The following is a 25,424-nucleotide window of genomic DNA, read 5'->3' as shown; positions in this document are numbered from 1 at the left end:
GTTGTACCCCATTTGTGTACAATGAATCAAAATGTGTCTGTTAAAATAAAAAATATTTTAATAAAACCTAAAAAGCAGTGTTTCCAAGATTAAAAATTAAAAAATATATATATATATATATATTTTGGTGTAATGGTGGGTAGCAGTACTATGGGATGGATTTATTAAAGATTAAAAGAAGAAGTACTGGAAACACTGATTATGGCTAGGAGATCTGATATACCTGGGAGCAAATACATGGAACAGTAGTTGCAGGAGAAAATATCGTTGAAGAGATTATATTTTATTCTTTTTCCAGAAAAGAGAACACAAGAGCTGATGGAAATGATCCAGTAAAGATGGGAAAATTAATAACATAGAAAAGAGGAAAAAAACAGTAATGGAGTAATGGCCTTGGGTAAGCTCAAGTGGACTACTGTGCACAAATCCAAGATTTCTCTGCCAACAGAAAAAGAATTTCTACTATTATGTATTGAATGGTTGTGTGCCAGTTCTGGCTATAGATGCTAGCAGTGGGTAGATGTAGTACAGAGAATTTAAGGAGTCTCTTCTGTTGCTTCTCTTTTCTGAAGAAAATAGGAAGCAAGTCCAGTAGGAAGAATGAGGAAGTAATATTTATGAGTTAAATACTATGAGTGGACATGACTATTTGGTCTACTTCCCAAAACGGAAACATTTGTTCAGATCTTCTTTCAGAAAAAGAGATCAAGCCAGGTGGCAGCGCATACCACTAATCCCAGTGAACTGGGAGGATGAGGCAGGAGGATTGCAAACTCAAAGCCAGCTTCAGTAATTTATGAAGATCCTGAGCAACTTAGCAAGACCGTGTTGCAAAATTTAAAAAAAAAAAAAAAGGGCTAGGGATGTAGCTTAGTGGTAAAGTGCCTTTGGGTTCAATTGCCAGTACAAAGAAAGAAAAAAAAAATCCACTAAAAAAATAAAAATAGATCAATATATTTAAGACTGCCTTATATATGGAAACAGAGTTTATCTCTGCCTTAATAATCCAATGGTACTTTTAGCTCAACTTATTAATGATAAAAACGATTCTACTCATAAAAGTTAAAACATCCTTCTAAGCATATAAAGGTATTATTCTTCAGTTTCTGGGAGTAGTTCATTACCCTCTGATATTTCTTTTTCTTTCTTTTTTTTTTTTTAAAGTTGTCAATGGACCTTTATTTTATGTATTTATATGCGGTGCTAAGAATGGAATTCAGTGACTCACACATGGTAGGCAAGCACTCTACCGCTGAGCTACAACCTAGCCCACTCCCCTCTGACATTTCTAAAAGTGAGAAATAAAGCCAGCAGTGGTGGCACAAGCCTGTAATACCAGTCACTTAGGAAGCTGAGGCAGGAGGATTAGAAGTTCGAGGCCAGCCTGGGCCTCAAACCCTATTCAAAATAAAATAAAAAGGGCTGGAATATGTAGCTCAATGGTAGAGTATTTGCCTAGCATGCTTGAGGATCTAGATTCAATCCCCAGTACTAAAGGGAAAAAAGTGAGAAATAAATAACTTAGTACAGAAAAAATAAACAAAAAAATACAGATCAATACAAACAACATTCCCCAAAGTAATAAATAGCCCAATTTACTGAGAAAGAGATTACAGTATGAAAATAAAACTGCCATCAAGTTTCCAGGCCAATGGCAACACAGTATCAGAATTCTAATTCTGGCAGATACTTAGAGAACAAATATTTCCATTATCTCATTTTAATTTCAGAAATTGAGGCCTCTATCCAGGAGACCAAGGCAGGAGGATTTCAAGCTTGAGGCCAACCTCAGCAATTTAGCAAGGCCCTAAGCAACCCAGCAAGACCCTGTTTCAAAAAATAATAATAAAAGTAAAAATAAAAAAAGAAATTGAGGCCTAAACCTATAACTTATCTTCAGATCAGACAATGAGGGTCAGGGTGAGAACCAAAACTCAGGTCTCCTAAATTCTAGTCCAATAATTTGTTCTCTATAACCCATACCACATAAGAGCAAAGAAATAAAGAGAATGTGAATGTTTTAAAATAATGCAGTAGTATGGTAGTGTTAGCTGTCACTGGCTAAACCAACATGAACTACCAAGGCCCTATATCTTCACTAGCATCCCCTAACAGAGGTTGGAACAATTTCATGTCCAACCTCCTCTGTAGCTAAAGATAGTCAAAGCCAAAGTTCTGGCCAATGAAGCAGAATCAGAATGCAGCCAGGGACTTCTAGAAGGTTTTTTTTGTTTTTGTTTTTGTTTTTGTTTTTTCTGATAAAGAGACAAATCAAAATAACATTATTTTCCCATCCTTCCTATGTGACCCTGGAATACACATCTTGAACTATGCAATGTCAGCTGGGACAAAGTGCCAAAATGTTAAGGATAGTCAATTACAAACATAATAAATGTTGAGTTGTTGCATCTTTTTGGGGGGGTGGGTAGTGGTATTAGGGATTGAACCCAGGGGCACTCAACCACTGAGTCACATCTCCAGTCCATTTTTTAATTTTGAGACAGGGTCTCACTAATTTACTGCGTCTGGCCTTGAACTTCCAATCCTCCTGCCTCAGCCTCCCAAGTTGCTGGAATTACAGGCATGTGCCACCATGCCCAGCTAAAAGTTGAGTCTTTGATGACATCCCTGAACAGCTAAACCAATACCAGTAACTGTCAATTCCAGATTGCTTGTAAGAAAAAGCAAATCCCAATTTGTTTAAGACACTTTAAGTCAAACTTTCTCTTACACTCAAAAGTATTCTCAGTGGTTGCCAATTCTCCCTCTGAAACACACCCCACATATGGGCCCCTTCTCTCCATCCCCACTGCCTCCTGCTCAGTGTTCCTCATCCTGTGACTCCTCTTATACCTCGCTCTTCCCACTGCAGTTAAAAGTGACTGTAAGCAAAAACTGTAGCAGGTGGTGGCAGTCCATGCGAAGTATAGTTTATATATATTATAAACATGTAGTATACACATATACATATACACACACTATATATATGTGTATAATGTATAGCATATGCCAGGGGAATTGCTCTTCATTAAAATTTCACTTCTCTTGCCAATGCCAATTTTTTCTTCAGGTTTTTTCCCTAGATCAAGTCAATCTGTCAGTCTCATCAATGCCCTAAATGACCTCTCAGCAACGCTTTTTTTCCCAGAGAGGTTATAGCCATCCTAGTTCCCTCCTGCATGCATTTGTCCAGTCAACTAATATGCACGAAGTTACCATCACATGCTTATTATATTAGGCACTATTCTGGCTCCATGAGGCTGGGGAGGCACAGTGGAGGAATGTAACAACATAAGACATAATAAAGGTTTTATAGAAGTTTAATAGGAAATAAAAACCTAGAATGAAGGCTGGAGTTGTAGCTCAGTGATAGATCACTTGCTTAGCACATGTGAGGCCCTGGATTCGATCCTCAGCACCACATAAAAATAAATCAAGAACTAGCCCTGTGGCCAACTAAAAAAATGTTCAAAAAACAAAACAAAACAAAAAAAGCCTAGAATGAGTTCAACAGAAATGTGGTATTCTGAGCTAATATTACCTGGCTTTAGATGGAAATACTCTTCCAAATGTCATTCGAATCCACAAATACAAGAACTTTCTGGCCACACATCTGAAAGAAGGAAAGCAAGCACATATACATATTATAACTCCATTTGGTTTATGAGAGAAAACTTTAATCCCAGGGGAAGGACACTACTATGAATCAAAAGTGATTATCATAGCTAATCTTGCATCAAACAGAACATGAGAGGAAACAAATTTATAAAGCTAAAGTCAAGATTTTTTTATTGGTATATATTAATTATTCAAAATGTTGAGTTTCTTTGGGGCATTTTGGTACATGCATAAAATGTAATTTGATCAATTTCACTTCCCAGTACTTCCCCTTATCCTTCCTTCCTCTCCCTCCTTAATCTTCTTTTTTTATCCTATTGGGCTCCCTTCTTTCCTGAAATCCTTCCTCTCCACCACCAACCTGCTTCTTTTCCCACTAGCTTCTACATATGAGATAAAACATAAGAGTATGCTTTTTCTGAGTCTGGCTTGTGGCTTATTTCACCTAATATGATGCTGTTCAATTCCACCCACTTTTCTGCAAATAATATAATTTTGTTCCCATTTAAGGCTGAATAAAACTTCATTGAAGACATAAACCACATTTTCTTTATCCCCTTGTCTGGTGATGGATACCTAAGCTGATTCCATAACTTGGCTAAAGATGCTGTGCATTTGTATAATTGTTGTCCATTTGTATTTTGTCTTTTGAAAAGTATCTGTTCGTTTATTCAGTTCATCTGTCTATTTATTGAATTGTTACTTGTCTTTTGGTTGTTTATATATATATATATATATTTTTTTCTGGATATTAATCCTCTGTCAGAAGAGTAGCTGGCAAAGATTTGCTCCATTGTGTGAGCACTTTATTCCTGTTTCTATTTCCTTTGCTGTGCAGAAGCTTTTTAATTTGATGATTTCCCATTTATTGACACTTATTATTTCCTGAACTATAGGAGTCCTATTTAGGAAATCACTGCCTGGACCTCTGTATGGAAGTATTTCTCCAATGTTTTCTTCTAACAGTTCCAAAATTACTGATCTTAAGCCTAGATCTTTAATCCGCTTTGAGTTGACTTTTGTACAGGATGAGCTATAAGGATCTAGTTACATTCGTTCAAATCCAGTTTTCCTTGCACCATTTGTTAAAGAGACTATTCTCCAATATCTTTTTGGCATTGTTGTCAAAAACTGAATGACTGGGGCTATGTGGGTTTGTCTCTGTGTCCTCTATTCTAGTCCAATTGGCCTATGTGTCAGTTTTTATGCCAGTACCATGCTGTTTTTGTTACTATGGCTCTGTATTATAATCTGAAATTGGGCATTGTGATGTCTACAGCTTCTCCCTTTTTTGCACAGGACTGCTTTGGATATTCTGGTCTTTTGTTTTTCCATATGGATTTCAGAATGTTTTTTCTAGTTCTGTGAAGAATATCGCTGGTATTTTGCACTAAATCTATAGACCATTTTTGGTAACATGTTCATTACAATAATATTAATTCTGCCTACCCATGAGCATGGGAAGTCATTCCATCTTCTAATGTCTTCTTCATTTCATTTTTCAGTGTTGTGTAATGTTCCTTACAGAGGTCTTTCACTCTCTAGGTTAGATTTATTCCGAGATATATTTTTGTTGAAGCTTTTGTGAATGGAATTGTTTTCCTGCCTTCTTTCTTAGTGGATTCATTATTGGTATATAAAAAAGCTATCAATCTTTGTATCCTGCCAATTTGCTGAATTTATTTATCAGCTACAGAAGTCTTCTAAAGGAACCTTTAGGGTCTTCTAAATATAAGATAACAGCTCAGATTATTTTTAAAAAACACTTTGAGTATAATCTATTTTGTCAATAGAGAAAGACTTCAAAGTTGAAGAAAAAGTACGTGATAATCATTTTGTTCATATTATCCTTCTTCCATAAAATGCCTAGCAAATGTCCACTTAACCTGGACTTTCCCCAACTCAAACAGAGTGAGGAGATAGGTACTCTCAGCAGTCTGTTCAAATGCCTTATGTAATGTTATAACACATCAAAGCTATCGGTTCACAGAATGTCTGTCATTCCCTCTGCAATGTGAGCTCCTGACAACAGGGACTGTATCTTATAGTATTCCCAGTACCTGGTGCAGTGCTTATATAGATGTAAGAAAAGTTGGTTTCTTTTGTCAATTTCTAGGCTCAGTTTAGAACACTCTTCCTCCTGCCCTTTATCTGACTTATTCTTACATTATCCTTCAGGACTCAGCTTAAACTCTACTCCTCCAGAAACACTGCTAGCTTTACTAGTGTGGTTATTCTTGCCATGCATGCCTTCTCTGCTCATAGAACTTATCACATTTTATTGTTGTGCCTTAACAGTCTATCAAGCCTATCTGATTTTAAACTTATGAGTTCAGGTTTTATTCACCTTCAATGTTCAGAATATAGCATAACACCTGACAGAGTAAGTACTTAGTAAATTTTTGTTGAATGAATAAATGATGCCTTTTAATACCTAGTGAAGAATAGCACAAAATGAGCCAGGCACAGTGGTACACACCTGTAATTCCAGCAGCTCAGGAGACTGAGGCAGGGGGACTGCAGATTCGAGGCCAGCCTCAGCAACTTAGTGCAACTATAAGCAACCTAGTGAGACCCTGTCTCAAAATAAAAAATAAAAAGGGCTGGGGATGTAGCTCAGTGGTTAAACACTCCTGGGTTCAATCCTGGGTACCAAAAAAAAAAAAAAAAAATAGCAGAAAATAATCATTTTTCATAGGCCATGTTTAGACCTTTCCTTGAAGAATCATAACTTACACTTTGTGGGCCACAACTGGAGAACACGAATGAAAATAAAGACATATGTTTTGCTGTAGATTCTTAAATATCCTTTTTACTAAATGTTTCACTAGGAAGAGCAGGCATCAAGTTCTCCAATTAATTGACATAGAAAAGTAAGAATCATTCCCTCATTTTAGCCAAGAAGGAAGAAATAGCGAGAAGTCCCTGTAAGGAGGTGACTACTCAAGCTCACCTGATGTGAAGTTCTCTCAACCGGCCTCGTCGGGTCCAAGAACGTAAAGCAGGATACTGCACTGGACAACTAGTTCCGGGTAACTTTCTCTGGATTCCAAAGAAGGCAGAAGACTTCTTGGTGGATAGTGACTTTGGAGAACAAGGTTTCTTAACCAAACCATCCCTAAAAGATCTTAAATTTGAGAAATAGAGAAGGAAAGGAGAGAGAAAAAAATTATCACTGTTATATGATACAAATATCTTTTAATATAAGCAAAGTTAAATAGTAATTATGTTCAAGGACAAAAGGCCTCCACATCTGTATCACAAATAACTGGCAGTCGGTCAGGCACAGCACTGCCAGCCTATAATCCCAGCAACTCAGGAGGCTAAGACAGAAGGATCACAAGTTGGAGGCCAGTCTCGACAATTTAGCAAGGCACTGTCTCAAAATTAAAAATTTAAAAAGGGCTGGGGACTTTCTTTCTCCTCCTCACTCGTCACACTCTTTCTTGCGTGCGCCCTTTCTCTCTCCCTTTCTTTTCCTCTCATTTTCTCTCTTACCCTGCAGGGAGACATTCTGTTTGCTTAATAAACTCCCTTATGTGATTTCCCGTGTCCGGTGTGGTTTTCGTGGGATCCCTTACATTGGTACTGTGACTTGGATGGGTCCTTCCACTGTCTCTTAAGCGAGTGGAACCCATCTAAGCCCCAGTGCCCCCCGAACACAGCGTCACCTTCCATTCTGCCTGGACGTCCTGCTCTGCATTCATCACCGGACTTCAGATTGGTGGTTCCCCTAGGCCAATTTATCCGGGACCTTCGAGGCAGCTGAAGGGTGGGGGTACCCCCAGCCACAACTTTTATAGTTATAGCTGGCCCCTACAGTCTGTCTTATCTGCCAGGTGGATTCCTGATTTTGTGGTGGAGATTCTCTCTCAGGGTTGAGGCTCATCTCGCGCTTGTACTTGAAAACCCTGATATCAGGTCCTCAACTCTTCTCGGCTTTTGCCTGGCCCCACATTGATGCTTGTGTGACTACTCTGGCCTCGGAAAGGCCGGGTCACAGACTCGGCTGTATCAGTCTCCAATTTGGCAGATTCAACCCTGGGAACCCTTCGCCTGACCCCCGGTTTAAAGCCATCAAAATTCCTCTGCGTAATAGCACACAGCTTCCGTGAGCAAGCGGGCAGATGAAAAGGGATTCCTTATCTTCAAGTCTCTTCTTTCTTGTGCTTCTATGCTCTTCCTGCAAACTCGAAAATAAATGCTATATTTTTGAGCTCAGTTTTAATCCTACATACCTAAGTTAATGATTTTTGATCAGTTCTTTTTATCCAACTCTAGAGTTATTTTTGAACATCTATTACATTGCAATGGAGATAAGCATTACAAGGCCTTTACTTTTGTGTTAAATATAAGTGCGTATAAAAATTAAAATTTTAAAAATGGATCCAAATATTTTTAATTCGCGTAATTGAAAAAGGTTCAATTTAAATTGGGTAACATCAATTTGTCTAGGACTTTTCTTCAACAGGAAAGAGACGGCAAATACTGTTTACACTTGTCTAACATCTTTTTTTTTTTACATTTATCTAATATCTTAGTTTTTTTTACAATAAGATGAGTAAATTAGAGTTGACACGTACAGGATTACTCAAACATGTTTGTTAGAGACAGCTAATTAATTTACAAAGTTATTCCATGGAGTAACATACTTAAAAACATTATTCTTTGTATATTAAATGTGTTCATATTTTCCAGGTATACAAGCCTTTAAGGCAGAAAATTTAAACTTGTTTGTAATGGTAAACCTATTATTTAATGTTCTATTATAGGACCTGTCATCAATAGGGTATATGTAAAATTTGTTACACTGAGATAAAAGAAATTTAAATGTAAATGTATTTCTAAAAATTAGTGAGAACCTGATTTGTTTAAAGGTTAATATCGTGAAACATGAAAGCATTTTGCCACTTTGCCACACAAAAGGAAAGTTAAAAGCTCTCTCAGTCTTTTTTTGATTCATGTTTTAGATATAATGTTAAGTTGTGTTAACTAATGTTCCTATAGACTCAGGTGTCAATATATGTAAACTTCTTAAAATGACATTTAAGAAAGTGTGTAATGCACAGTAGCAAAAATGGGACAACAGTGATTGAGATTGGGGTCTCTGACCTCATGACTTTGGACAGTGGACTTCTTTGAGAGCTACACAGAGTTCCTAACATTGCACTTTGCAGCTCTTTTTTTTTTTTTTTTGGTACTGGGGAACGAACTCAGGGCCTTGTGCTTGCAAGGCAAGCACTCTACCAGCTGAGCTATCTCCCCAGTCCTGCACTTTGCAGCTCTGAAAAAAGTTACGTTAATGTCCTAGTCTGTTACTTTCCTGAAAACAAAGAATAATGCTTACATAACTCTTTAAATCTGCATTTCCATCAGAGAACAGAGTTCCATCTGATCTCAGCTTAATCTTCAAAATCTGTGTTTATAAACCTTTATTTTCTAATATTCCTTTGCCCCTCACTGAACTTGAGAATTTGGTCATGCTGGTCATGGCAAAGAGGAAAAAATTAGCTTCAGGAAAAGCCCCGCCTTACCTGAGATAAGGCTCTGCCTCACAACCCTGCCGCACATTAGAATGGCTCCAAAGTAAGCCTGACTTTCACTCATTTAAAGTTGTGTTCAAAAGTTTGATGTTTGTTGTAAAGATTACTGTGATCTCAAATGGGACATAACTCGGCCAAAATTCAAGATAGCTATTGCACAAACTGAATGTTTTACTGTTGGCGATTCCATTTTGTATTTTCCTTGTAAATTCTAACTGTTGCCTGATTAATATTTTGCAGAAGTACACTGTAAATTAACTTGAAATAGTAAGCCATCACCTATAGGACAGATAATGTAGACCCCAATTAGGTAAAAGGGGGTAAATAACTGTAAAGTCATAGACATTGAAGTTAAAGCCCAGTACTCTTACTTTATGACTGGTGAGACTGACTTGCTTGATGGTTAAGACCAAACTTAGAGATTGAGATTAAATACAAAGGTCAAGAAAAGTTCATATTTGGGTCTTGCCCTCAAAGTCAGCCTGAACCCAGGGAACAAGAGGACTTCTCTAAGGATCTTTGCAACTCTGGGTGGGTCACACAACCTCCTGATCAAGGAGATTGATGAGGCCACTGGAGGATGAAAAGCCACTCAATGCACCTGCTGCAGAGGAGGGTCATGGAAAAAGGGAGACACCCCTAATGCTTCCAAGGGGAGCCACCTCATTGAGAAGACCCTGCCTAACCAGTGGCACTAATGGAGCTAAGAAGCTGCTCTTAAGTTCTCTATGAGTGACCCCTGTGGGAACTCAGCTGACTCTTTAACAGACAGGAACAGGTCACTTTGACCAGCTTGATCTTAAACACCTAGCAAAACAGTAAAAACCAAAATATAGCCATTCTTGGGCATTTAAAAGAAATAATAGTTAAATGTAAGTTAAAATGTACACTGTGTTAGCCCACTAGAATAAAGACTAAAAGCGACGAGAGAGATTCTTAGGCAAATGTGCCTGATAACTATCAAGAGAAACTGCCAGAGTCAGAAGTTTTTAGTTAGTTTAAGGCCTACAGACCTTCCTAAGCTACACAGGTAGGCTTAATCTATGTTTGCTAGTATGATTATCTAGCCCTGAGTAACAGAAGTATAGAGATCTCTACTAAACACAGGTTATACAAATAAAGGGATATTTTACATCAATGACATTAAGATTTAAATGTTGCATTTACATTCCTGATAACCTAAACAATGTTAAAGTTCCCAAATAAAGGCCTTGTCCTCTCCAGCCTTTGCTAGGCCTTGTTATGGGAACAACTCAGTTCTTCCACCCCCTGGTGAGGAATTATTGACTTCTGTCATCTTTATGATATTCATTGGCATGTTCCAGATTCTGCAACATTTACATTGTATTAATCTCATTTCAGTATTCAGGTCTTTTTGTTCTTCTCTCATAGAAGCACCCATCCCCAGATGCCTTTACAACCTGCTCTTCCCAACCAGACTTCTACCATGGATGCCTTGATTAACCCGATTTCTAAAAAGGAAACTCCAAATTGCTTGCCCCACACTGCCCCCTTCCAGCTCGAAGAAGCCAGAGCAGTCATTGCCCCATTTCCCTACAGCAAAGGAGTTCCTAAAATTAGAGGGGTGAATAAAGCCAGAATTGGGGACAGGCAGTTAGTGTAGAGATGGGGGAATCAGTCAAATCGAGGAAATGAAGTCCATGAAAACCATCTGCCTCTGGAAGTCTGGAAGTTGAAGACTGCCCCTGGGAGAATGGACTTTTTACATCTCACCTGCAAAACCAGCCCCAGTCACTTAGGCAGGAAGGAGAGAGAAGGCTTCAGAAAGAACTGGAGAACAAAAGAGTTTCTTATAAACCAACTACTGTCAGTCTGTGAACATCCTAGCTTTCAAGTTTCAAGTTCATCAGTCAGCTTTCAAGTATCCTTCTCCATTACTGGTCCCGTTAGTCTGGCGGAGTTCAACTGCTTCACGGTAGCTACCCCGCCACCTTTTTCTCTTCCTTTTCTCTCCCCCTAACTTTCTTTCTCTTCCTCACTCATCACACTCTTTCTTGCGCACATCCTTTCTTTCCCTTTCTTTTCCTCTCATTTTCTCTCTTACCCTGCAGGGAGACACTCTGTTTGCTTAATAAACTCCCTTATGTGGAAAAAATAAATAAATAAATAAATAAATAAATAAATGAAAATAAATAAAAAGGGCTGGGGATGTAGCTCAGTGGTAAAACGCCCCTGAGTTCAACCTCTGGTACAAAAAAAAAAAAAAAAGAAAGAAAGAAAGAAATATCTAGCAAGCACTGGAGGTTGGTACTCCTGGTTAGGCTCTAGAAATACAAAGCATGAGGTTTCAGTGGGGTAATTAGGTCTAACACATTTTTTAATATGCACTTTTAAAGGGAATCATTTATAAATTAAAAACAGGTTGCTTTATACAAAAAACAATTAGGAAAAATTTTCAGATAATATCACTTTGATATCAAAAGGAAACCATATACTTTTACTAAATACTAAATTTCTAACTTTCTTTTTTTTGCAGTGCCAGAAACTGAACTCAAGGGTGCTTTGCCACTAAGCTACGTCCTCAACACACGTATACACATATTTATGTGCCACATATTTATGTGTGTGTATACATATATATTTTATATTTCTATGTGTGCGTGTATACATACACACACACACACACACACACACACACACACACACACACTTTTTATTCTACTAGAGATGAACCCAGGGATGCTTTACCACTGAGCTACAGCTTTAGCCCTTTTTATTTTTTTTAAGGTTATAATTTTTTTTACAAATTTTTTAGAGTTGTATATGGACAGAATGCCTATTTGTTTATTTGTTTATTTTTACGTAGTGCTAAGGATTGAATCCAGTGCTTCACACATACTAGGCAAGTGCTCTGAAACTGAGCTACAGTCCCAGCCCTTCAGCCCTTTTCATTTTCTGAGACAGGGTTTCACTAAGTTGCTCAGGGCCTTACTAAATTGCTGAGGCTAATCTCGAACTTCCAATTCTTCTGCCTCATTCTCCTGAGTTGCTGGGATTACAGGGATGCACCATGATGTCAGGCTATTATTTTATATTTTTAAGATAGGATCTTGCTAAATTGCCAAGGCAGTCCTTAAACTAGTGATCTTCCCACCTCGGCTTCCCAAGTAGCTGGGATTATAGGTATGTGCCACTGTGCCCAGCTAAATGTCTGATATTTAATCCTGTCTCAAAAACATTAAGAAATCGCCTAAGGCAGACACAGACCCTGTTGTGCTGGAATGGAATTGAAGGTATCACCATGAACTTGTGATTTCGAAAAAAAAATGCATGGCAGAGCTCTGCCCCTAGAAAGTACCTAGAAACAATAACACATTAACAATGAGCATACCTAGAGACCAGATATCTCTAAAGTATCATTCTGCAACATTTACATAGAAGGAACCAGGGCTCTTGGAGATATGGCTGATTTCCAGGTCCGGGGTAAGGAAAATAGAAGATGAGAATGGAAATCTTATTTGGTCAAAAAATAAGGAGGTATTCGAAGAATGATGGAAAGCTGGGTATAGTGGTGCACACCTACATTCCCAGTTGCTAGGGAGACTGAGGTAGGAAAAAAAACAAGCTCACAGTCAGACTCAGCAACTTAGTGAAATTCTCTCAAAATTAAAATAAAAAAAGGAGTAGGAATATAATTCAGTGGTAGAGTGCCCCCAAGTTCAATCCCCAGTACCAGCAAAAACAAAAAACAGAAACAAATAAACTGATGGAGACCTATCAAAAGTACAAAGAAACTAGCTTGAAAGACTACAGGACAGATTTGGGACAATTTGAACAGTAATAGATTAAAAATCAATGAATAAAATTGGAATTCATAAATTAATATTGATGTAAATAAATACATGGGGGAATAAGGAAAACTTTATACGAACTAATAGAAGGAGATAATTAGAAAATCATCATCTAGGAACCGTAATACTAATAATTGATTCATTCGCAAATCATCAATAGATGCAAAAACAAGTTGGTGGCAGTTTCATAAGGAATAGAATATTAACAGTCTCAAAAAATACCTCAAGTTGGTCCTAATTCCAGCTACAAGGCAAAAGAAAGATCACAAGTTCAAAACCAGACTGGGCCAAACATAAAGACCTTGTCTCAAAAAAATAAATAAATAGATAGATAGATAAATTAATTAAAATAAGAAAGAAAAAGAGCCAGAGAAACATCTCCCTACAAAATACTTATATTATATGTTACTTTATAATGGATAAATGAGACACATCAGCTAAATAACCAGTTAAATGATGTTAATAAAAATTAACATCACTGGTAATGGGACAAATCAACATTAATGTGTCCTCTGATGTGATATACTAACAAAACTGAATCACTTCTGCCCAAAATGCATAACTTGAATAATGAATGATAATGAAGAGAAACTAAAGAAATCCAATTTTAAAAAGACAGAGAAACTCAATTTGAGAAATATCCTCAAAAGTTAAGTGGTCTGGGCATGGTGGCACACACCTAAAATCCCAGCAGCTCTGGAGGCTGAGGCAGGAGGATTGTAAGTTCAAAGCCAGCCTCAGCAACTTAGTGAGCGATTTAGCAAGACCTTTCTCTAAATATTTTTAAAAAACAGACTAGGGATGTGGCTCAGGAATTAGGTGTCCCAGGGTTCAATCCCTGGTACCAAATAAAGAAAGAAATAAATAGTAACTGGTCTAAGCCAGGCATGGTTGGTGGTACCCGCCCAAAGTTCCAGGTATTCAGGAGGCTGAGGCAGCAGGATCAGCCTTGGACAACATAGTGAGCTCCTGTCTTTAAAAAAAAAAAAAAAAAAAAAAAAAAAAAAAAAGTAAGTGTTCTGAACTCTTCAAAAACTTCCAGGTCATGAAAGATAAGGAAAGATTAAGAAAGAGTTCCAAACAGAAGGAGACTATTATGGTTTGGATCTTAAATAACCTCCCAAAGCTCATATATTAAAGACTAATGGCACTACACATGGCATTTTGTTTTTTTAGCCTGTTTCCACTGTTGTAGCAAAATACTGAGAAAATCAATTTCAACCATGAAAGATTTATTTTAGCTCATGGGATAATTTGGTACCATTATCCCAGCTAATGGCACTATGAGGTGGTGAAATTTTAGGAGGTGGGGCCTATTTGAAAGAAGTTAGATCAACTGGATGTGCCTTTGAAGGGTCCTTTGGGATTCAGGCACCTTCTTCTCTTATTGTCTCTTGTTGCAATGAGGTAAGCAGCTCTGCTTACCCACATACTCCCCACCAAGATGTTGTGCTTTGCCACAGACCCAAAAATCAACGAAGCCAACTGATCATGGCCTGAAACCATGAGCCAAAAGGAATCTTCCATTTTTGAAATTGATTTTCTCAGGCATTCTGCCACAGCAACAGAAACAGACTAAAAAAGCAAAATGCCATGTGTAGTCCTGGTTTGGATCCAGAACCAGAAAGTTTTCTCACATTTGGTTGTTTAATTTTCCATAAGTAACATTATGGGGACAACGAACCACAACTTACTCTCAAACGGTGTGTCTGTGTGTCTGTGTTTGTGTCTGTGTGTATGTATTTAATTCTCATTATTTTTATTTTTAATTCTCGTAATTCTCAGTAGTTATATTCTTACCATAGAATCTGAACTAGCAATTGCTAAATAACTGCTTTTAAGAGAAACATAGAATTCCCTGTACCTGCCCTGCAAACAGATATATATTTGCAAATAACTAAGTCAAGTCAGACATAGTGGCACATACCTATAATCCCAGCCATTGGGAGGCTGAGGTAGGAAGATTTCAAGTTCAAGGCCAGCCTCAGCAACTCAGTAAGCAACTTAGTAAGACCCTGCCTCAAAAATAGAAAGGACGGAGGATATGGCTTAGTGGTTCCCACCCCTGGGTTCAATTACCATTAACAAAAAAAAAAAAAAAAAAAAAAAAAAAAGAGTAAGGCAGGCAGTCAGGCAGCGGTGAGTGCCTGTAATTCCAGCTACTCAGGAGGTTAAGACCAGAGGATCACTTGAGCCCAGGAGTTCAAGACCAGCCTGGTTGACAGAAAGACTGTTTCAGAAGTGGGCCAGGGGGAGGTAAGAAGAAGCATTATTCACAATATCCAAAAGGAAGAAGAAACCCAAATATCCACTGACAGATAAATGGATAAACAAAATATGGCACAGGCACACAATGGAATATAATTCGGCCACAAAAGAAGAATGAAGAGCTGAGGATGTAGCTCAGTGGTAGACCCAGAGGCAGGAGGAGGAGAACCTCAGGTTTAACATGTAGGAGGCCCTGGGTTCAATTCCCAGGACTTCAAAAAAAAAGAATGAAAACATTGATACATATAATAGCATCAATGAACACCAAAAACATACTAATAAGCCAGACACAAAAAGATTAATATTGCAAGAATCCATCTGTATGAGATACCTAGAATAGACAAATTCATAGAAATAAAAATAGAATACACTTTACTAATTAGGGGAAGGGAGGAATGGGAAATTGTTATTTAAAGGATACAGGTTTTCTTTACAGGATGATGAAAAAGTTGTGGAAACACATAGTAGCAACGGTTATACAACACTGAAAAATGTCAATGAAATGTCTACTTAAAAGTGACTAAAATGGGAAAAATTTGTTCTATGTAGTTTATCATAAAATAAAAAAATCTCTGAAAAAGGAGGTAGGAGATTTGAGAAAGAATTAAATAGAACAGCTACCAGCAATATAAGTCAACAAGGAGATAAAGTTAAAATGTTGTAGATTCCTATATTGTCTGAGAGGAAAGCAAGAATAGTAATACTGACTTTGAAAGGGTAAGGAATAGGGTAGGGATGTGACTGAGTGGTAGAGCACTTGTGTAGCATGCATAATGCCTCTGAGTTCTACGGTGGGGGTGGTTATATTTTGGTTTTTTAGTACTGGGGATTAAACCCAGCGGAACTTTATCACTGAAATCTATCTCCAGTACTTTTTATTTTGCAAGTTCTTACTAAGTTGCTTAGGGTCTCACAAAATAGCTGAGGCTGGCCTCAAACTTGTGATCCACCTACCTCAGTTTTCTGAGTCACTGGGATTATAGGCCTAAACCACTGCACCTGGCAGGAGTTGTTACAACGTCTAAGGTAACCATCAAAAGAAGAGAAAAAGAGCACGTAACTTCTATACCAATAAGAAAATGGAAAGATTAAAAAAAAATATTTAACCCAAAAGTAGATAAGAAAGGAAATAAAATAACAGGCAAATAGAAAGTGCCAAATCAGGCTTTAAATTTAAACCCACATACATATCAGTAATTGCTTTAAAAATAAATGACTTAAAAGATCCAATTAAGGATTGCTAAGAGTAGATTTAAAAACAGAATCTAACTATGGAATGTTTACAACAGACAAGAATACAGAATTCTAAAACAAGAATACAAAAATTTTTTTAAGTAAAACGAAGAAGTCTAGGTATAGTGGGTGTGGTTCAGGAGGATTGGGCAGGAGGATAGCAAGTTCAAAGGTAGCCTCAGCAATTTAGCAATGCCTTAAGGAACTCAGTGAGATCCTATCTCAAAATTGAAAAAAAAAAAGGGCTGAGGATGTAGCTCAGTGCTAAAGTACCCCTGGGTTAAATTCCCAGTACCAAAAAAAAAGTAAATCGGTGAAGAAAATATTCATCATTCAAAAAAATACCAAAATAAAACAAACAGGATATTTTAATATCATAAAAAGGTCCTATGGCAAATAGCATTACTAGAAATAAAGATGGTCCATGCCTACTGTTGAATTCACTAGCAAATTAACAATTACATATTTATATGCATCCAACAGTATTGTCTCAAAATACAAAAAGCTAAAAAATTAACTGAATTATGAAAACTAGGAAAATCACCATTTATATTGGGAGATCTTAGATTTAACTCAATAATTTATAAAGCAAGCACAAAACAAATTATTTTAATAATAATTAACATGATTATTTAAAAGCCCCTGGTCTGAAAATAGAGCAGTGGTAAAATGCCTGCTTAGCATGTGTGAAGACCTGGATTGAAGCACTAGCACCACTAAAAAAAAATAAAAAAATAAAATTTCCGGATAGTTTGAACAATGGTAATTATATCACAGTTTGGTTCTGTCCTTTGGTTCTATAAAGGTATTCTGTGTCCTTCCCCAACCCCCCCAAAAAAAGTCAAATGAATCTAATTAAATCTCTACATTCAATTACCAATTTACAGAAAAATACAGAGGAAACAGGCATATTAAAATATTATGTCAAAAATTAACCCAGTCAGGCATTGTGGCTCACGCCTACAATCCTAATGACTTGGGAGGATGAGGCAGGAGGATCAAGAGTTCAAAGCCAGCTTCAGCAAAAGCAAGGTATTAAGCAACTCAGTGAGACCCAGTTTCTAAATAAAACTACAAAATAGGGCTGCAGATGTGGCTCAGTGGCCACAAGTGCACCTGAGTTCAATCCCCGGTACCTCCCCCCAAAAAACTGAACCCAACTATTGGGTATAACTAAAATGCACTAACAAAAGCAAAACTAAAAACATCAACAACAAAAACCACAAAATACCACTATACACCCACTACATACCACTATACAACCATTAGAATGGTTAAACTTAAAAAAGACTGACAATATCATGCTTTAACAAAAACGTGGAGTAACTGGAACTTTCCTATATTACTGGTGGAAAAGTAAAATAATAAAAGCATTTTGGAAAAAAAATAAAAATATGTACATATATACATATATATCCTATGTGTATATCCTACATATATAAATATATACACATATATACCTGCCATATATCCCAGTGACTCGGAAGGCTGAGGCAGGAGGATCAAGTTTGAGGCCAGGGCTAAGTGTGCAGCTCAGTGGTAGAACACCTGCCTAACCCTAGATCCAATTCCTAACACCACAAAAAAAAGAATCATTAAGTAGGTTAAAAGTTTGAGGCCAGTCTCAGGAACTTTGTGAGACTCTGTCTCAAAATTTAAAAAAATAAATAAAAAAGGGATGGGGATGTAGCCCAGTTGTAAAGCACCCTGGGTTCAACTCTCAGTACTGGAAAAAAAAATACACACACAGAGCAATATAACCAGTAAAATATGAATTGTGGAAAGTGCCACAAGACAAATGATTCTCTAGTAATTCATTTCAAGGGAACCTATAGATTAAAAGAAATCCATACCACTTTTCTACACACATAATAATTGGTGGGTCTGCTTCTGCTCCACCCTCCACACTCTCTGCAGTTAGGGCAACCAGTCAGCTCAACTTATTTAATTTCTTAGGAAAAATTCTGCCTGTGCAATCAACCTAAATGCTGTTGATTCAAATCTGGTTACTTTTAGAAGGGCAACAAAGCTCTGGCAGTCTGATCTTTGAAAACAGTATTCCTCCTCATCGTGTGTTACTGTGCCACTTAGGGTTAACAGTAAAACCATTCATTTACAAAACCTACAAAGAATATTTATAACTTCCAGCTAAAGAGTAGAACAATAGAAATAAATCAAGACTTGAAGTGAAAAACAAAAAGAAAACCCTGATTCCATGAGACTTGTAAAGACTACAACTAATCACATTTTTCTTTCTATCCAATGTTTCCTCACTTGTAAATGGAGACAATATTGCGCACGTTGTGGGAATCAAAGGAGATAACGGACCCCACAATCTAAAGAAGATATCTCTTTATCCTATTCAGATACTTGGATCTTTAAGGTGTGCTAGCTGAGTGGGTTGTTCCCACAGGTATAGCCTCATATACTTGTAGAATCATTAATAGTATATGTTGCCAGGCACAGTGTTATATCCCTATAATGCCTGCCAGTGACTCCTGAGGCTGAGGCAGGAGGATCACAAGTTCAAGGTCAGCCTGGGCAACTTAGTGAGACTCTGTCTAAAAATAAAAAAGGGCTAGGGATGGAGTTCAGCGCTTACAGAGTTCTTAGGTTCAATTCTCAATACTGGGGGGGAAAAAATCCTCAAAATATACTAGAAAACCAAATCCAACAATATATACAAGCAATGTACCATATAAACACATGAACAAGTGGGGTTAATCCCAGGAATGCAAATTTGGTTTAATAGCCACAATTTATTTTGCGGGGGGTGGGGGGGTGGAGGGGGTGATATCTAAGGTTTTATTATGTTGCCCAAGTTAGTCTCAGACAATCCTCACAAGTTTGTGCCATGGTACTCAGCTAATGGAAGGGAAAAGATAAAAGAGTCAGCCAACCTTGATGGTATAACTTTTAACCTCAGGAAACTCATCCTCACTTCTACTCAAAACAGACTTCTTAATGTGTGTGGGAAGGTGTATGGTGCTAGGGATTGAACCCAGGCCCTTATGAATGCTAAGTAAGTGCTCTATCACTGAGCTACATCCCCAACATCAAAATGGTAATTTTAATTATGGATATTTCTATATGCTTAAAATGTTTTTTTGACTGTGTGAAATGTGCATTACAGTATAGATGAAAAACTCAAAATATCAATGACAAGATAGTTCTTGCCCATACTTTCTACCTCATCACTCATGATTTAAGAATTTTTATGGTTTAATTATTATTTTTACAAACAAAATGCTTTCAAACTTTTATATGGAATCATAATTTCAGTTATCTTTTTGGTCATGTTGCATCACTCACCTGGAATTGGCCTTCTTTTCCATTCTCTCATTAATTCCTTCTGATGAAAATTCAACCAGTGGCTTGATAATATACTTCTTAGTTAGCAGATTACTAATGAATCAGTTTTTTATATTCCCCATCTAACTACAAAAGAAAGAGCAATAAAAAAGACTAAATTATCTGCAAATTCATAGGAGTCACATTTCTAAAAGGCTACCTACCAGTTTCTAGTCTCCCACCCCTTCTCCTTAATTCAACACTAGGTGAGCACGGAAAGTCTCTGACATACAACACTGTTTACGAGTTACATTATTTTAAATATATATTTTTTTTCTAAGAAAGGAAAATGAGAGGTGATTAAAAAGATTAAAAAATTGTGACTGGCTCATTTACAGTCTTCCTGTCCAGGTAACGTTCCAACACTTTCAACTTCCTTTCACCAGCAGAAGATAAGATTTCTTTATTTTTCCCCATATTAATTTTATGTTTGTCAGGGTTACCTATAAGAATCTTTGGGTAGCCAGGCACAATGGTACATGCCTGTAATCCCAGTGGCTGGAGAGGCTGAGGCAGGAGGATCTCAAATTCAAAGCCAACATCAGCAACTTAGCAAGGCCAATATCAACTTAGTGAGACCCTGTCTCTAAATAAAATAAAATTTTAAAAAAGGGCTAGAGATGTAGGTCAGTGGTAAAGCGGCCCTGGGTTCAATCCCTGTACAAAAATAAATAAATAAATAAATAAATAAAACTTCAGTTAGTTTTTGATCAACAACAGATATTTAATGTGCAATTTTCATTTTCAGTTGGTAATCACTTCTACCAAAAGCATTCATTATAAACTAAATAAAAAACATGATTTTTATTTATTTTTTAGTGCAAAGAATAATAGTGTTGGGCTGGGGATATAGCTCAGTTGGGAGAGTACTTGTCTCGCAAGTACAAGGCCCTGGGTTCAAATCCCCAGCACCACAAAAAAAAAAAAAAAAGAATAATAGTGTTGTGGGTACAATTAGATTCCCCAAAAAGATATGCTGATATCCCAACCCCCAATACCTGTGAATGTGACTATATTTGGAAACAGGGTCTTTGTAGATATAAGATGTAAATTAAGGTATAAATTAATATGAGTTCATACAGGAGTAGAGTGGGTCCTTAATCCACTATGATTACTGTCCTTATAAAAAGACAAGAGATATAAGAACGGATATACTTAAAAGAGGAGAATTTCATGTAATGAAAGAGTCAGAGATTTAAGTGATGTGCCCAGAAGCCAAGGAAGCCAGTACCAGAAGCTAAGAGAAAAACATAGAAGAGATCCCCTTCTAGGCCTCAGAAAAAGGATGACACCTTGATTTCTAATTTCTAGTCTCCAGAACAGTGACACAACTTCTCTTTTGTTTATTTATTTATTTTTGTGGTAATGGAAACTGACCCAGGGGTGCTCTATCACTGAGCTATATCCACAGTCTTTATTTTTTATTTTCAGATAGGGTCTCACTAAGTTGCCCAGGCTAGCCTCAAACTTGCAATTCTCCTGCCTCAGCCTTCTGAATCAAAAGGATTATAGGCATCTGCCACTATGCCCAATAACTTCTGTTGTTTTAAGTCATCTAGTCTGTCCTAGCTGGTTACAAGAGCCCTAGGAAACAAATATAAGTAGTCAAGACCGAGAAATAAGATTTCAGTATATGGTGGAGGCTAGCTAACAGGATTACCATGTCCGTACATTGAGTAACTTCGATGGATTTTTTTTTTTTTTTTTTTTTTTTTTTTTTTTGGTGCTGGGAATCAAACCCAAGGCCTTGTGCTTGCAAGGCAAGCACTTTACTGACTGAGCTATCTCCCCAGCCCCACTTGATGGATTTATGGTAAGATATTTCTCACAAAATAACGGTCACCCATATAATCAAGGCCACATATTTCAATGAGAAACAAAAAACGCAGCCAGAAGAAAGTTTATCCACACAAGAATAGTTTTTACTGACAACAAACCTATGTCCTGGTGTTTCTTTCTCTTTGTTTGTTACTGGGGATTGAACCCAGGGGTACTTTACCACTGAGCTGCATCCCCAGGCTTTCAGGCTTTTTTTTTTTTTTTTTCTTGAGACAGGGTCCAGCTAAGTTGCATAGGCCCTTACTAAGTTGCTGAGTCTGGCTTTGAACTTATAAATCTCCTGCCTCAGCCTCCCAAATCGTTGCGATTTCAGGTGTGCACCACTGTGTCCGACTATCCTAGTGTTTCTGATGCCACACTCGAAATAACAGTGACCACTTTCAGTGACTACTTCTGAAAATAAACTAAATTGAAATATTCAAATAGAGAATTTTGGTGAAATATTGCTATAAAAAATGGGTCATTGCCTTGGGTTGATGTCTTAATGATTGAGTGCAATATCCACTGTAGCCAAGGACCCTGGGTTCGATCCCCAGCACCACAAAAAAAAAAAAAAAAAAAAAAAAAATCTAATGAAAAGAGGAACAAAATGTGGTATATTCATATGATGGAATGTTATTCAGCCATAAAAAGAAATGCAATACAATAACAATATTTAAACATGGATGAACCTTGAAAACATTATTCCAAGTGAAAGAAGTGAGTCAAAAAGGTCCATGTATTTTATGATTCCATTTATACAAAACATCTAGAAAGACAAACCTATGTAGTTAGAAAACTACATTGGTGGTTGCCTAGGACTGAGGGATTGAGGGAAATAGGGAGTAACTGCTAATGGGCAAGAGTTTTTTGTTGTTGTTGTTTTTGTCTTTTAATGGTACTGGGAACTGAACCCAGGGCCTTCAGTATGCCAGGAAAGTGGTGGGATTAAGGCATGTGCCACCACACCACAAAGAGCAAGTAAGGCTTTCTTTTTTGGGTAATGACAATACTCTAAAGTTGATCATGGTGATGGTTGTACAACTCTGTGAATGTACTAAAAACTACTGAATTGTACACTTTAAAATGGGTGAACTGTACAGTATATGAATTTTATCACAATAAAACTTTTTTAAAAAGAATAAGCCAGAACTGCGCATAGTAGCACAAACCTCTAATTCCAGTTCATCAGAAAGCTGAGGCAAGAGGATGGCAAATTCAAGGCCAGCTTGAACAATTTTAGTGAGACCCTGCTCACATTTTTTTAAAAAAGAGTTGAGACATACAGCACCATTGAGTCTGATCTCCAATACTGCAAATAAATAAACAAACAAACAGGGAAATATGCTTTAAAAAGACAAATTAAGAAAAAATTTACAGGGATTTAAGCAACAGAGAATAGCAAAAAGAAATTACAGAAAAGATGTGAAAAGAACAGTCTGGATTAGAACTGGGTGTAGCCAGCAGAATCACCAGAAAAGATTAAAACCAAGAAGGGAGGTATCCAGGAAAAAGATGGAACCAAAGGTTTTGAGAATAGCCAAAAAAAAAAAAAAAAAGATAGAAAAAAGAAAACAAATTAGTGACAGGGAAAATAATTAGTGATCTGTACATGGGACACCAGAGAATAAAATGAAGGGATGAATAAGAATGGAAGAAATAGAGTACCCTACTTGGTGCAGCTGTGAATATTTGTTATATAATGTAAATGTTAGTACTATGACAACAATTACTGCATAAATGCGTTGGAAAGATGAGAGAAAGATAACTATGGGCTAAGTACTTATTTGCCATGAACAACAGTCAACATAAAGGGTAAAACTAACCAATGGAGAAACAGCACTACACTATATTTACTTCTAATGAACAGAAGAATGGAGCATGGGGCTCTTTTTTAGTATGAACTTTAATATTAATTTTAAAAACCATATGTTAATTTTGAAAAAAATGTAAAAACATCTTTAAGTTTCTACATTATTTTGCAGTTTCTGACAATGATTGGGGGAAGGAATGATTCTAAGAAAAACGAGGAAATACATATAAATATATCTGCAGTCCAGAATAAATTTCAAGTCCTTCCAAAAGCCTTCCCTAACACCAAGTCCCATACTTTCAAGGCACTAAGGAAAATAATTTGCAACGTAAAAACAGACTAAAATCAAGATAACATTTATGGAGTGGATACTCTGTGCCAGGGATAGTACTAAGCACTTGTCATGAACTACATACTTTAATACAACTACCTCAACAGATGATTGCCATCTTCATTTTAGAGATGGAGCGCCTAATATCACTATCTAAGGAGTACTGAAGCTAGCTGGTACTGGTACTGCAGTGCCTAACACCGTCATTTAAAAAATAACAAATACTACACATCGACATAGACATTTTCAAAACATCTGAACGGCCTCCGAATAAAATAAAAACCAAGCACCCATCTCTCACGTTGAAGATGGATTTATGGTTTGAATGACACGTGGGCACCATGGGGGCTCAGATGGGGGTCCCCGAAGTCTGTGTACACCAGCCCCTCCTCCCATTAAGCAGATGGATCCATAAGCCGTCCCCCTACTCCTCACCCCAATTCGGATCCCTGCGCGCTAATGAAATTCGCGTAGGCTCGGCACCAGACCGGTGGAATGGTACTGGAGGCAGGAGGCCGGAGGGTCTGCAACAACAAAGTGACATCAAGCGGCTGCCAGAAACCACGCAAGCGCAGCGCAGAGGAAGGCGGGCTCCCAGTATCACTGGTTCTGCTCTTCTCGCAGACCAAAACCCGCTGCACAGGCCGCATCACCGGCACCTGCGACAAGGTCTAACAGGGCCCATCTCAAAGACAGCTGCTCGCTCTGCAGAGCTCTCAGTCAGAGGACAAGCTATTCAAAAGGTTGGGGAAGTTAAGGCCGGACGTCGTACCTGAAGAAGCCGAGATCTCTGGCCTGGCACCTAGAAGTCGCGGCAACAGCGGGCGGATTCCTGGGGTTCCCTCAGGCCCGCGCAGCCCCCGCCACTCTTTGGGCTTCGCGCGCTTCTGAACACCACCCTAGCGCCGGCCACGCCCGTGTTTCCACAGCAACCGCGCGCACGCGCCGGAAACCACGACCCGGATGCTGGAGTTCGCACTGCCTAAATCGGACAGTGACACACCTCCCCGGGAGCTGAGGAGCTCCAATCGTGTTCTCGATGCTGTCCTACAGGCCGCTGTGTTCTTTGGCAACTCGCTTCTAAGCCCAGATTGTTACATACCCCTCTCAGAGGCGTGGGAGCTGTTTGGAAGTCGATCCCCGAGTTACGACTACTGAGACCAAACACTAGGGATAAGGTTCGAGTCAGTAGGCTATTGCGTTGGAAAGTCCTCTTTCCTTCCCCCACTTTCAGGCTCTCGGTTTTCCTAAATTCTCAGGGCATGCAAGCCGGAACCTGTAGAGTGGGGGCGGGGGGCACGCTCAGGAGGCCGACAGGAGGATCAGGAGTTCAAAGTCAGCTTCAGCAAAAGTGAGGTGCTAAGCAACTCAGTAAGACCCCGTCTCTAAATAAAATACAAAATAGGGCTGGGGATGTGGCTCAGTGGTCGAGTGCCCCTGAGTTCAGTCCCCTCCCCACAAAAAAGATGTTGGGCTGGGAAGGTAACTTATTGGTAGAGTGCTTGGGCAAGTCCCTGTTAGAGCCCTAGTACCTCACATACACACAAAGTACAAAAAGGTGTCAAGTTCTGCATGGTCCAGTGGAAATCCCTTACTAATTTCTTTTCATCCTTAACCCAAGGATACGATTCTACAGC

The 25,424-nt window shown here is 38.0% G+C and overlaps 1 protein-coding gene across 4 annotated transcripts in view; it reads right to left on the bottom strand.

Annotated features, from left to right (window-relative positions):
- Window positions 1-25,196, bottom strand: part of Sfi1 (SFI1 centrin binding protein) — a 99,810-nt gene extending 74,614 nt beyond the window's left edge. For all 4 annotated transcript variants that reach the window (XR_007109911.1, XR_007109912.1, XR_007109913.1 and 1 more), the window contains exons 1-6: window positions 24,560-25,196; window positions 24,223-24,311; window positions 22,816-22,955; window positions 19,787-19,912; window positions 6,572-6,745; window positions 3,542-3,613 (exon numbers count right to left, since the gene is read on the bottom strand). Coding sequence is in view for 1 of the 4 variants with exons in the window: in XM_047562358.1 (XP_047418314.1) it covers window positions 3,542-3,613; window positions 6,572-6,745; window positions 19,787-19,809 (269 nt within the window). In the remaining 3 variants the exon portion in view is untranslated. The remainder of the gene's footprint in view (window positions 1-3,541; window positions 3,614-6,571; window positions 6,746-19,786; window positions 19,913-22,815; window positions 22,956-24,222; window positions 24,312-24,559) is intronic.
- Window positions 25,197-25,424: the final 228 nt, after the last annotated feature.

This window comes from Sciurus carolinensis, chromosome 8 (genome assembly GCF_902686445.1).
Source record: "Sciurus carolinensis chromosome 8, mSciCar1.2, whole genome shotgun sequence".
NCBI classification, from domain to species: domain Eukaryota; kingdom Metazoa; phylum Chordata; class Mammalia; order Rodentia; family Sciuridae; genus Sciurus; species Sciurus carolinensis.
Note: the sequence above shows the minus strand (reverse complement) of the source record. Positions and strands in the feature narration are given on the sequence as shown.